The sequence below is a fragment of the Podarcis melisellensis genome (assembly GCF_964234715.1).
Source record: "Podarcis melisellensis genome assembly, chromosome: 12".
NCBI classification, from domain to species: Eukaryota; Metazoa; Chordata; class Lepidosauria; order Squamata; family Lacertidae; genus Podarcis; species Podarcis melisellensis.
This window is the reverse complement of record NC_138544.1, coordinates 16,225,260-16,240,031: the sequence shown is the minus strand read 5'-3', so window position 1 is coordinate 16,240,031 and position 14,772 is coordinate 16,225,260. Positions and strand designations below refer to the sequence as shown.

The following is a 14,772-nucleotide window of genomic DNA, read 5'->3' as shown; positions in this document are numbered from 1 at the left end:
TTCACCCCCTTCAGCTCCTTTCTCCTCCTTTCTTCAGCTCCTTTCTCCTTTCTTCATGAACTATAATTCCCTCCCTCAATTCCTTGTATGGACAAGCCATAGTTTGCTGTTGCGTCCAAACCAGAAAGCTATGGTTTCATCTTGCCCTCCAAACTAGGAATGAGAGTCATTGTTGAAGTGGGTTTCAAATTCTAGTTTAAATGACAAAACATGCCAATTCAGATTTACCGTATTTTTTGGTCTACAAGACGCACCAGATCACAAGACGCACCTAGTTTTTGGAGGAGGAAAACAAGAAAAAAAATATTCTGAATCTCAGAAGCCAGAACAGCAAGAGGGATTGCTACGCAGTGAAAGCAGCAATCCCTCTTGCTGTTCTGGCTTCTGGGATAGCTGCACAGCCTGCATTCGCTCCATAAGACGCACACACATTTCCCCTTACTCTTTAGGAGGGAAAAAGTGAGTCTTATAGAGCAAAAAATACGGTACTTACAAACCATAGTTGGTCCAAATAGGGAGTAGATTGGAGCATATGAGTGAAATGGGGAGGAAGCAGAATCTGAGCCCAAGCACTAAACCAAGGGTTGGCTATTACACTAGAACAGCCCTTATTCTCACTGTAGATTGCAGTAATCGCCCAAGGATTTGTATCCTAGCTATGATTTGCAAAGCAGAGTCATATGGATCATATATATGATTACAAAATAGGAAGGAATGCAGATCTAAGATTACACTTCCTAAAAGTAATCTCTTGTTGTCAGTTCATTATCTAAGGGTTTTCACCGGTGAGGCAGTTGGGGTTGCGATTAATATTACAGCATAATTAAAATTAGCTTTCAGAATGAGATGCAGCCTAACACAATTGCTTTATGACTAGTCCATAGAAATAACTTTATATTGTTGTTGTTGTTGTTTATAGTCGTTTAGTCGTGTCGAACTCTTCGTAACCCCATGGACCAGAGCACACCAGGCACTCCTGTCTTCCACTGCCTCCCACAGTATTAGATAGTTGCATTAGTGTTCTGGAGTATCAGAAATGAATATACTATATTCTTGCAGTCCTTCTACCTGTGCAATGTAGAATTTATTTCTAAAAGCATGTATAACGTTTCCTCTAAGTTAATATAGTCTAAGCATTTTTTTTAAAAAATCCATCCATGGAACATAAAATTGTGTATCAGCAAAGCAAACATTTAAAAGCCTACAATGCGTGATTGAAGCTACAGTTTTTAATTGCGTAGTGTTGATACTGGAGCTGGCATGGTGGTATTACTGAACATATTTGTAAAGTGGATGTGGACATGATTGAATTATATTAACTTTGTTTATCCGTCTGAAGCCAGGGCTGTTACAAATGAAAATCTGCTGCCACGTTATGGGATGGAAGATAATGATAATATGAAAATGGAGCCTATATAGGAGAGATAAATTTTACAGTCCATATGCTAATTGCACTCTTGATTGAGAGAAGCTGGCAGCAGTTATAAAAATGCACCGATTCTATGTAGGAAGCATTCTGTAACCCCTGATGATATATATTTAAGCTACGGGGAGACAATTTATGTCTCAACAATACAGACATAACCTTGGAGGGTCTCTGGCTCCAGCTTTCTGTGCAAAGCCCTTCCACTGATACCATGGGTCACACAGGGTCAGATCCTCTGGTTGCTTTTTGGCAGCTAAGAAAGGCCTACTTGTTACCCCCTGTGTCTCACTCAGTTTACAGCCCCATGCAGTTATTTAAGCTGGCACAGGATCCCTTGGCATTGCTGGCTTATATACATTAGGGCACCTCCACCTGGGTATTGTAGTTGAGAGGTCACACAGTGCATGTGTCTGCAAAAGTATGTTAGGAATAAATTGAGAAAGCTATAAACTAGATCAGGGTGCACTTTTGCTTCACAGCAGATGCATTGTTTCTTGAAGAAGAAGAAAACATGACAGGTATTTTATATTGAGATGGGAACACAACACAACCCTATAAGCAAGAGCCCTTACTTCCCACGAATATTTGGAAACATTATAAAGAGGAAACTTGCTCACATTTAGGAAATGTGAATCTCTAAATATGTATTTCTACAGCTGTATGTATATACACGCTTGATCATGTGTGGGTTTTTCCGATACTATAAGATGCTGAGCACCACAGCTCCTTTTGATTCTGAGAATTTTAGGTGTCTGTTCCCTCCTTAAAATAAGATTGATATAATGAAGACGAGTCCCTTGCTTGTGCAATCAGAGACAGTACATAGGGCAGTTGGTGTGAAAGGTGTGCCACTGTAAAGCATGAATTTGTCTTCATGGTAAAATTTGACTTGTCTTGCATCTGTTTTCAAAAACATTCAAGTTTTTTTAATTACTTGTAAAAAGCTTTGTTCAGGGCGTGATAAAAAAGGTTTTAAAAGGAATCAGAGTAGGAAGGGGACATCTTACAGCCTTTAGCACAAAAAGTGAAAGTTTTTATCAGGCCACAGTGAATATAAATCTTTAGTATGACAGCTGTCTTTCAGTATTCTGTATTTTGTTCCTGCATGCATTTTCATTTTGTACTATGATGTTTCCTTTTTGAAATATCTACATCTTACGTAGCCCGCTTCTGCTGAATACCAAATGCACTTTGACATTTAGATGCAGTCTTTTAGTTCTGCCCTTTTCTTCCATAGCTGACAAGATGTGATGACAGATTGTTTTTTAATGGTTTGGAGAAGTTAACCCTTCCTCTGTTTTTTCTTTCTTTCTACTCTATCAATTTGCTAGTGGGATCCAATTAGGGATGGGGGAATATGTCAATCTCTGTTTCTCTTAGTTTCTCATTTTCCCCATCTTAAGTTCAGCTTGCAACATTTTTTGCATCAGTTTGCATTGAAAACAAGCAAATTCATTGCAAACAATTTTTATCAGCTATTGATTAAGTGGGTAAGGTTGCTAAGGGAATACACCTTTGCCCTGCTCTTAGATTTGGCTCTCCAGTTAATACAGTGTTCTAATCTAAATCTTATTATTTTTTATGTGAACTTTTCCATACAAGGGTCACATCCACACCATACTTTTAAAGCATTCTTATAGCACTTTCAAAGTCATGGCGAACTGTAGGAATTATTAAGGGTGCTCGTATTTGTTACGTCTGCAAGGTCAGATTGTAAGTCTGCAAGGTCAGTATGCAGGATTCTTGCGGAAGCCTGACAGCTAACGAGGCATAAGAGAGCTTTAAATGTATGGTGTAGCTATGACAAAGAACAATTATATGTTGTTATTTGATTATTCATATTCAGTGGCGTAGTGTGGGGGGTCAGGGGGGCACCGGGCGCAACATCTGGGGGTTAGGGTTAGGGGGCGCAAATCCACGGGTTAGGGGGTGCAAATTACTTGCCTTGCCCCGGGTGCTGACAACCCACGCTACGCCACTGTTCATATTGACAGCTAATATCCCTTAGCTGAGTATTGCTTAGGACCACAATACCTCAAGGACCGTCTTTTCCTATATGAACCTACCCAGAACCTGAGATCATCATCTGAGGCCCTCCTTCGTGTGCCGCCTCCTCGAGAGATCTGGAGGATGGCAACACAAAAACAGGCCTTCTCTGCAGTGGCTCCCCATTTGTGGAATGCTCTCCCCGGGGAAGTTCGCCTGGCGCCTTTATTATACACCTCTAGGCGCCAGGCAAAAACAATCCTTTTTAACCAGGCCTTTGGTTGATCTGATTGACATCCTATACCCTTTTAAAATGTGGCTCTTTTTTGGGAGGGGCGTGTTATTGGTGTTACATACTGAAGTTCTCACCCTGGGCCAGCAGGGAGATACTGTAGATAGTTCAGGTCCACATATGCAAATAAGGGATCAAAAGTGATGTTCAGTGATTGGATAGTTACAGAAAGTTGTTACAATTACATTGTACTGGAGCTCTATATAAGCAGGCTGGCTGAACCCTTCAGTTCAGTTCTGTTCTGACCTGTGAATAAACAAGAGCTGTTCGGAGAATTGCTGTGTCGTCTGATATGTTCACCCACAACCTAACAATTGGGTTGTTGTTTTTATTCTGATTTTATATGTTGTGATCTTTTCTGTGAACCACCCTGAGACCTCTGGGTATAGGGCGGCATATAAATTCCATAAATAAAAATAATAATAACTGGCTCCACTGTGCTCAGGCGCTTTCTAATTCAGCCCTAGGGCGAGGATGAACTTAGGTGTATTCGGTAAGAGGCTGGAGAGGAGGTTCACATAACAGAAGCTCTGCTTCACTGAAGAATAAGGAACATTAGCACTGATTTGTTTACAATGCATATTGCAAATTCCTATAATCAGAATTAATATAGAGAAAAAAGCACTTCCTTATAGTTGTGGGACAAGGGATCCTGAAGGAGTCGAAGGTTAGAACTCTTAGTATATTGTAGTTGGTATATTTGTTATTTAAAAACAAAGGGGCTTGTCCATACACCTGCTTGTCCTGCTGCTTTCCCCCAAGAAAAAAAAAATCAGTCAGTTTTTCTGCAGATTGATGTTCCATTTCAGCAGAAAACAGCAGGTTTTCCGAGAGAAAGTGGTGGGACAAGCTAAAAAACCTCTTGAACCCTTGCTCAGAAACCATGAGACAAGCAAAAATCCTCTTGGACCTGTTCTTTCTGGACACAGAACAAGCAGAAATGTGAATGAGCCCAAACTTTTTTTGGTTTGTGGTTGTTTTTTTTAAGGCTGAAATGGGAGAAGATGCTGTAAAACATCTCCAAGGCCTGATGAGGAATACTGGCCCTGCAATTTTAATTTGTTGTTCCCTTTTCTGTAACATACTGAATCTAATGGAGTAATCTCGGAAGTCCACCACAGTGTGCTTTGTTTCCGCATATCTGAAACACACTCCCTTTAGAAAGAAACACATTTCCTCTATCCATTTCCAATAATTTACATCATCTGTGGTTTTCTGGAATGTCCCGTCTCTCTGTGTATTGTGACACATAAAATTGCCTACCTTACGAATGTATGTGCCTGGCAGCGAGCATACAGTGTAAAATAATTCCTGCTAAACGTTATATGTAGAATAATGTGTGTCAGTATCAGTGGCTTCTCACATATTGTTTATTCCTCCACAAGCCAGTACCATTCTCGGTCAGCTGTCATTTTGTGACAACAAAACAGCAGCAGTACCATTTCTCCAGATTTGACATTTATATCTCCTGGAGCAACAAAATACAAAGTCTTTCTGGACATTTTAGATATTTTTTTTTGGTCTTAAAGGAAAAACATAACCTTGCATTTTCTTAAATAATTTGTAGGATTAGATATAGGGATTATTCCTATCACTTTTTCCTTGTCCTCCTTTTATGGTGACTCAAACAAAGCTCACTTTAGTTATCCACACTAGACAGTATACCATCTCGCTTCAATTAAATGTATGCCTGATTAGACTTCATTGTGGTGAGCTTTTCTTCACATTTTGAATAGAGAATGCGGGCCCAAAAGCAAAGCACCTTATTTTAACAAGCAAATTATTTTCGTAGTCCTGTGTCACAAGTATTAATAGCATTTACGCCATTCCTTGTAAAAAGGCTTCTCGGCCTTTTGGCTAAGATCAAGTGAAACAACTAAAAAATGTGTAAAAAAGAAAGAAATAAAGAAAGGAAGTAAATATAGATTCAGATGTTTGAAACTAAGAAATCATTGCAGGTCCAGGAGGTCAGGAATCTGCAATAAAGACAGGACAATAGTTTGGGATTGAAATGGCCACAACTTTATTGATTAGAAATGTCAGTAGGTTTTGGCATGGGCACTGAATATCCTGAATCAACAAGCCCAATTGCTGGCTGATTATTCTATCTTGACTAAGAAATCATTATTTGAACCGTGAGTTATATGCATTTATATAAACTTCATAACACAGTGGGACTTACTTTTGAGTAAGCACACATAGTATTGCATAGTTAGTAACTAAATAACAACAACCTATGGATAAACAATATGTACAATATGATACTAAGGCTTTACACTATCAGGCTTTCAGGGTTTTAAAAAGGAGTGTATTGGCAGCTCGTGTGTATTTGGTCCCACTTAGAGCCGTTCAATGTATGTCTAGCTCTACTGGGTTCAGTAGGATTGCATTGCTTTGTACAATATGCTAAGTATAGGATTTGCAGCATTAGCCTATTTTTGAGCAATTATACTTGTGTCAGAAACCAAATAGTTGATTTATGTGAACACAATAGTATTACAAACTATTGCAATGAGTGAATAAACCACCCTTCCATCTTTAAGTGTAACCTGTTGCAATTGAGTCTAGATGTTGTGGTAGAGAATGTTCTCCATTACATCCGAGGAGGTGTTTTTCTAGGAAGCAAAAGAAATAATACATTTTTCCAGGAATTTATGAATCACATATAAGTGATTGGGGAAGGAAAATTCTTCAGCTGGATGGAGAACTATTCTGTTGTCAAAAAGCTGGCTGAGTGATTTGAGATTAACTTTAGCAATTGCCAGAATTATTCATCGTAGAGTAGTATTATGCGTACTGAAATAATTTATGAGGTGCCTGCCTTCATTCAAGTGAGGAAAATAAAATATTTACTGTGTTTGAAAGACTCACTATACAATAGTGTGGGCAAGGTTAAAGCAGTTTTCAGTAACATAGTAATTGTTATAATTTCTAACACATTTCTCTTGTAGCTATTAACTGTTGCCTCAAGATGCAAACAGGACTTTTAAGTAAAACAAAGACCCACTTTATGCCCTGTTTTCTGTTTTGAGGTATGGGCACAATGTTGCAGCCTAAAGATATTTGGAATATTCCAGGATCTAGGCGGTCCTCAGCCAGTGATGTCCCAACTCTGCCTTCTGCTCTGATCTGCTAATTTCTTCCTTGTTCATCATCACATGCTCCCTGTGCAGTGGTACTTTTGGTTGTCCCCTCCCTACTTCCCACTCATACCCTTTCCCTTTTTTACCCACCCCACTCCCTGTGACAAATCCACTTTTATGTGCTCTTAGCTGTATTCTTCTATCCTTTTGATACTGCCTCTAAAGTTTAAAGCAGGGGTCGTCAGAGCCACCAGACCTCCCCATTTGGGTGGCCGCCAGATGATTTTGCCCATGGCATGCCCACCCGCCTTATGCCTGGTGCCATGTTGTGTCTGGGCCAAAAGGGATGTTGCAAGCTCTGCCAGTCAGCTAATCAGTGCCTGCAAAGCCCTTTGCAAGGTGCGTTGAAGCCCCAACTGTCAGCTGATTGGCTGGGTTTCAAAGCACAGTGCAGGGTTATCTGCAAGCACTGGTGGTCAGCTAGGATCATTTTTTAAACAGGTCTTCTTTCCCCTTTTCGCAGAAAGCTAGAGGCAGCACTTTGAACACAAACTACTTACCCTTCATGGGGAAGATGTGGTGCTTTTAGGAGCATTTGCCCCTCTGCAGAAATGTCAAGGGGGTTCTCTGGTGAGCTCCCATTGCTCTGTCCCAGCTTCTGCCATCCTAGCAGTTTGAAAGCACACTAGTGCAAGTAGATAAATAGGTACCACGGCGACAGGAAGGTAAGTGGTGTTTCTGTGCACTCTGGCTTCTGTCACAGTATCGTGTTGCACCAGAAGCGGCTTAGTCATGCTGGCCACATGACCCGGAAAGCTGTCTATGGACAAACACTGGCTCCCTTGGCCTGAAAGTGAGATGAGTGCCGCAACCCCACAGTCACCTTTGATTGGACTTAACTGTCCAGGGGTTCTTTACTTTTTACCTTTACCTTTCAGGAAGCCTCTTGGAAGGTGCATTCCTAGTGTTAATCTGCTGATTAGTGCTGGAAGTGCTGTAACCAGCAGCCTCCTTTGAGCTTTCGCAGGCGGGTGGTCCTGTGCACCTGTCAAAGTTGGCCTGTGAGGGCTGGTGGAGATAAGGATCTGGCCTGCTGACTAGATCCAATTTCCTATGCCTGGTTTAAAGCATTTTCACATCCCTAAAAGTCTTACTTTCACAATTTCTAACACAGTAGCCTGTTCTAGGGCAGCCAATTATGCACCGCTACAAAGAGCACACACAACTGCATAAAATTGACACATGCTAGGTTATATGGCAATGATATAAGAATTAGATGGAAATTAGAAAATATCTGAGCTGATGAAGTCCACATCCAAGATTTTCAGGAACTGCCATCCCTACTTCAAAATTGGCGATTGTTTTTAGAAACAAAGAATGCTTATTTTCCTAGTAATTGGGCCATGGGAAGTGTTGTTTTCTTCTTAATCCCAGCAGGCTGCCTATGAAAATGACTTTGGAGGTCTTGAGCAAAGAACATGAATGGAATTATTTAACATTTCTGATACTAGAAAAATCTCAAGAGGGTCCAGCAGTCATTTACATTAGCTTGTCACACCTTATGAGAAGGCTTGCCTATTTGCAAGTTGTAGAAACAGTAGGCAGCCCCTCTCCTTTCCCCAAATAGAATAATTTGCTCTCTGTGATCGGTAGGTATGCTATACTGATACTTTAAGACATGTTCCTTTTAGCAGAAAAACTAACGTGGTAGTCAGGTTAACATTCCTAGTACTAAAATGCAGCCTTGTGTGTGAAGGGCACATATTAATAGCTGCAACAGTGTGGAGGAAGGAGTATTTAACATTTCCTCACTGGCAGTTCCCACCCCCATCAAACTTGCTCTCATCCAAGCTGTTTTCCTCACCTCTGAAGGGAGAAAATGTAACACATGTGAGAGTAAAGTCTTTTTGGCACACACAGTTCACCTGTTCCATATGAACATCCATCTTTAACAACCCCAGACTAAATCAGACATTGGAGATCTGTGAGTGGCCCTCTGGTTTCTTCATTCTTCCTTAAAAGAATGAAAATAAAAGATACAGGGGTGAAGGGTGATACCGTTCAAGACCATAGCACAGGAGGAGAGGGTATTCCAAGCCATTTTCTTAATGTAAATCCTCACCCCTCTTCCCATTATTGTTTGGAAACATTTATAGATAAGCCAACTCCTTAATTATGTGAGAACTGGAAGTAGTCTACTCAGACTCCCTCCTAAAACCCACCAATGAAGGAGGCAGGAGATCCAGAATGAGGCGCTGTGACTTGCACCCCAAAACTCCCATGCATCCCTTGTCTTTCTGCAAACTTCAGTGGTTAGCGTTACAGCCAGCCAATATGTGTTGCCAAACATCAGCTGTTAGGAGGAAACACCTTTGCCTGTGTTTGCTACAAGGGTCTTCTCCCTTTCAATACAACTGCACTGCTCCAGCATCTTTTGTGTGCTCACCATTTGTGAATTAAATGGAAGAAAAATGTTTTATGGAGGGAGGAAGTCAGGGCAGTAAATTATACTGACCATTTAAAGTTAAGACTTCTAGTATGATGAGGAGGAGAGGAGAAATATCCCTGTCTTTCAAAGACTTTTCTCTCCTTACTTGAGTGGAGAGGGTTCTGCTGATCTAGTGCTGGCTTTGGTTGAGCTTACTAGGATGCAGTCCCTGAGTGCATGCCCTCCATTGTAGATGGGCCTTGAGGGCAAAAGATTGCCCACTCCTGATTTAAACTAAGAAGAGATTTTTTAAAAAGGGCTTGTGCACAAAAAAAATAGTCTCCATGTGTACAATTTTGGAATTCCAGATATTTCATATGCTGGACAGAAATGTCACTTTTAAAGATTCCAGACATCTTTCCATTAAGGTACATCAGTTAGATATAACATCAGTGTATGATACTGGCAATCAGTTAAGAGGTACTTCATAAAGCATGGCATTTATCACAGTGTCACAAGTCGAATTGCTTGTTCATTTTTCTCTATCCGCTTTTCATGTAGAATTTATTTCAGAGCATGATCAAAGCTTTACTCTTCATTAGATACTGCATTAGCTAATTTGACTTTTGGCAACCCACATCCTTGTTCCTATTAAACACCATCCATAAATTGAGATAAGGATTCTGCCAAAACGTTTAAGGATTGCATGGTGGAAATATACTATTGGGTGCATTATGCAACTGCATTCTAGACTGCTGGGTTGGTAAATTTGAAGTTAAGAAATGCTATCTTATATACTTGAAAATAAAAGACGGCATTTTAAAGCATCTGAATATTGACAGAAATACGAGAAAAGAGAGCCTTAAGGTCCATTGATCAAGGATCAATGAATGAGCTGTAATTTATTATGGCTGATTAGGGGTTTGTTTGTTCGCTGTATTTACATTTCTAATACTTGCTGAATACCAATTCATGTAGCTGCTTATTGAGAGTCCGCCAGGTATTTTCACAGTTGTAAGGGATGCGGGGGCGCTGTGGTCTAAACCACAGAGCCTAGGGCTTGCCGATCAGAAGGTCGGCGGTTCAAATCCCCACAGTGGGGTGAACTCCTGTTCCTCGGTCCCTGCTCCTGCCAACCTAGCAGTTCGAAACCACGTCAAAGTGTAAGTAGATAAATAGATACCGCTCCAGCAGGAAGGTAAATGGCATTTCCGTGCACTGCTCTGGTTCACCAGAAGCAGCTTAGTCATGCTGGCCACATGACCCAGAAGCTGTCTGCGGACAAACGTTGGCTCCCTCGGCCACTAAAGTGAGATGAGCACCGCAACCCCAGAGTCATCTGCGACTGGACTTAATAGATTTTCAGGATATTGCATTGTTTCCAAAATAGTACCATGCTTTTGCTACAGTAGTGCACAATCACAGGACTCTCAAAGCATTGAATATGTTTGCACATCAGCATACTGGATTAGTTTCTATGTCAGCAGGAACTTTGAATCCAAAGGACCATGTTTAAAGTTCTGTTTGAGCTCAGAGGCTTTTTCCTGGCTGTCTCTCATGCCCCCCTGAAGGCTGGGTATACTCTGGAATAGTTTTGGTGCTGCAACCAGTGGTGAAAATAATGAAAACGGATCTCCCCCACATAGAGTGCCAAAAGGGCATGTTGGATCCATAACATAGATACCGGGTGAACTATTTTGTTCTTCACATTTGAAGAGATAAAATAACATGTTAAAATTGTTTCAGTAAATATGGTAATCATCCATGATCAAGTTATGAAAGTTTTAAGCAACACCCACTCCTCTTATCAGTCTGGTATCCTGAGCATGACTGATAATTAGAATTAAGATAGAAATCGGTCCAGAGGCTAAGATGTGTTGGAATTGAGTAAGACTGTAGTTGGTAGTCTGCTGTGAATTACAAGAACATTTTCTGTGGTTTGGTTGGTCTCTTAGTTGGCGACACGAAAGTGATCTTGAGCTTTAATAGTGTATATCCGTGTTGTTTCTCATTCTAAGCCCTTGCAGAGCAGCACTATTCTAAATTGCGAGACTTAAAGTCATTTTGCTTTTCAAACACATGTTCTACATGATGATTACAGGGTGTATGTCTTGGTATGAGGAAAACAGGATAGAATTAACATGGCTCCCTGGTGTCAACACTAAAATATCCTCCTATTTTGCCATCTGCCAAATGGGTAAGAAGCAAAATGTCAGTGTCTCTTTCACCCTTGATAATTGCAGCACTATCAAACTCTTCGTGGACTTCTGCCAAGTGCTCAGAGAGCCAGTGGAGCTGGCCAGTTCTGCAAAAAATTACCGCCATGAGCAACAGGAGCAGCTGTGTTTCCACATCAGTGTGTCCCTCAACTTTGTCTCTGCTAAAAAATTAGATATGAATTCTTGGAATTTTGAGCAGCTAATTTGATTTCTACAGTGACAGCCAGCCACTATTGCATAGATAAAATAAGATCAATCCAATTATCAAGAGAGGTCAGGAAGGAGTGTGTTCAGGAAGGAAATCTGATTGAAACTTTGTTATAAACCGTTGGTGGTTGATGAATTAGTAACAATCTAACTTATTTATGATTTTATTTTGAAAACTTGTACCAAAGCAAATGCACTGTTGCTTACAATCCAAAACATCAAAACAACAATGAACTATAACACACCCCATTAACATTGCTAGCATTAACATCGAAGTCAAGCCTCCATAACAGAATCCTAAGCAGCCATCCACACTAACTTTTGCTTGTCCCGCCGCTTTCCCCCAGGAAAACCCACTGCATCAGAACAAACATCAACCAGTTTTTCAGCAGACTAATGTTTGTTCCGATTCAGTGGTAAACAGTGGGTTTTCCGGGAGGAAGTGGTGGGACAAACAAAGAAACAAAACCTCTCTTGGACCTGTGCCTTGAAATCATGGGACAAGCAGAAAACTTCTTGGACCTCGGCTTTCTAGGTATGGGACAAGCAAAAGTGCAGATGAGCCCTAAGAAATGAAAGATAAACCAGCAAAAACAAAACAATCAGCTAAAGCAGCCTTTTAAAACAGCCACGTTTTTTACCAGCCACTTAAAACAATATAGGCATGGGGCCTGGCATACCTTGCTTGGCTCGACATAATCCCTGTTATGAGGTCAAGATTCTGGCTTATAGAACCTATATGCAGAGTTAATAAGGCACTCGTTTATATATTGTATATTTACAAACAATAAATTAAGGATCAAATTAGGCATGGCGCCACATAGAGCACATCGTGATTTTCATTTTATTTTACTTAATAGCAGGTGCCAGAGAGGGGAGGCTTTTTCTCAGAACTGCAGCACAAAAGGAGGAGGGAAGGTTTAACTTTTCCCTTCCCAGCCATGATCCCGACTGAAGTGCCTCTCACACACTGCTGTTAGCCCTAGTTTCTGCTTTTTCCTTGGCACCCATAAAGAAACGACAAAGTCCTAAAAGCAGCGTGTGTGTGAATTTCACTTTGTGATTTGAAGCAGTCAGTCAAACCTTTAGCCACAGTCTTCTGGTTTCTGGTAAAATGCAAATAGAAATACAGTGGAACCTTGGTTTTCGAACATAATCCGTTCTGGAAGTCTGTCCCGACTTCTGAAATGTTCGAAAACCAAGGCACAGCTTCCGATTGGCGCAGGCACCCTGGAAACAATAGCCGACAGCCGCATCGGATGTTCGGGTTCCAAAAAACATTTGAAAACCGGAACACTTATTTCCGTGTTTTTGACATTCAGGAGCCGAAAGGTTTGAGTACCATGGCGTTCGAGAACCAAGGTTCCACTGTACAATTTCTAGTCTTTGTTTACATACATCTTTTAAAATACACTTGCAGCATATCTCTCTGTTCTTTGTCCGTTTGCCTAATCTCTGGTTTTCTATTCTACTTGAGGTACAGCACTACTAGTTACTGCAGAATAGACTATTTTTGGTTTGAGGACCACAACCTAAAATACAGCTTCATGGATGGATGGAGGGCACCTAACGGATCAAGTGACATTTAAGGATTTACTTTCTCCTTGCTAATATCTGTGAAAGTTGACATGGTAGATATATAGTCTTATCCTGTCAATGTATATGTAGATTTTTCTCCACTTACTATCATTTACTCCCTAGAACAGGCACCCCCAAACTTGGCCCTCCAGCTGTTTTGGGACTACAACTCCCATCATCCCTAGCTAACAGGACCAGTGGTCAGGGATGATGGGAACTGCAGTCCCAAAACAGCTGGGGGGGGGCGAGTTTGGGGATGCCTGCCCTAGAATAATGCAGAAAAATTGCTATTCACTTGTGTTGCTGATAATGTTCATGTTATAGTTATCCCTTGTGCGTTTTTAATCATTGATGATAATTTCTGCACACAAATACATGCACTCATAACTGAATGGCATTCTGTTTATCTCTTCTCTCCCCGTTCCCCCAACCAGCATTTAGCGCTAGCTGTGAAATTTCTTATGGCATACGCAATTGCTGATAAACCCCGAGACATCCAGATAAAATTGGCAAGGCTGGAATTTGAATCTCTGGAGGCACTCAAGCAGCAGGTAAGAACTAAGAATATTGTAGGAATATTGCAGGTGAGAGAAAGCTGGAAATTGTCACTACTATCCTTTTTTCCTACTGAGTTTTGTTACATACCCTTAAAACATCCAGTCCCTTAAAATAATTCATAATGCATTATTGCTACCAACGTTCAGTTTTTAATGGTGTAAATGGTGGCTCCGCTGTATGGATACATGCCAATATATACAAGACCATTTCTTCTCTTGGCATTTAATGTCTACTTACAATGTCAAAATAAAGGGGTATTTCTAGTGCATTGAGTTCTGCACTTGAGGCCACATTATTTGTCATTAACTCTTGTCTTTTCAAACTTGCCTAGGAGGCACATCAACTTTCTCAGCTTCTCCTGCTAAATTGCTCTTGTTATAGGTCCATCTCCCCAGCCTTCCCCAGTTGTAACTGTACTGCTAAGCCAAAGCAATTTGTTGTTAATTTGGATTAAAGCAGCCCAAAATAATTTGAATAACTCAACAGTAACAAAAACAGTTACATCTCCATAATATTAAAATCTCACATAGTAGAATACCAACACCTCTCTTATTCTGCCATCTCTGTACTACCACAGACCAGTGACCAGAAACCCAACTAAACAGGAAAACTTAAGCTGGCTTCCAGAAAAAGTCGGGCTTGTGCTTTTGAGGCAGGGAGTATACTATAAATGTAGAGCAAATGCTGAGGCTGCTTCTTGCAGGCAATTTTTCTTGTTGCTGCTGATCTACTTAAGTTATTTTTAAAAACAACAGCTTTGTGCTTCTCTCATTCCTTAGGGCTTCTCTTCCCTTCCGTGGGATTGAAGAATTTAATAGTCTCAGAGTTAAGAAATATCTACCTGAACATTATCTACAGGTCCAATTAGCATGTATAAGACATTAGCTATTGTTTTCTCCAGGCTGATGTATTCAGCCTTTGAAGAATTACCCAATTATTGGCAGCTTCTGCTGAAAAAGCCATCCAAATTGATGGTATTATATATACATGCAAAT

General features: G+C 40.6%; 1 protein-coding gene across 1 annotated transcript in view; it reads left to right on the top strand.

The window, feature by feature from the left end:
* The window catches only part of ANO10 (anoctamin 10), an 84,016-nt gene that overhangs the window by 42,687 nt on the left and 26,557 nt on the right, over nucleotides 1-14,772 (top strand). The window contains exon 11 of the mRNA XM_081883101.1: nucleotides 13,654-13,770. Within this exon, the coding sequence (XP_081739227.1) occupies nucleotides 13,654-13,770 (117 nt within the window). The remainder of the gene's footprint in view (nucleotides 1-13,653; nucleotides 13,771-14,772) is intronic.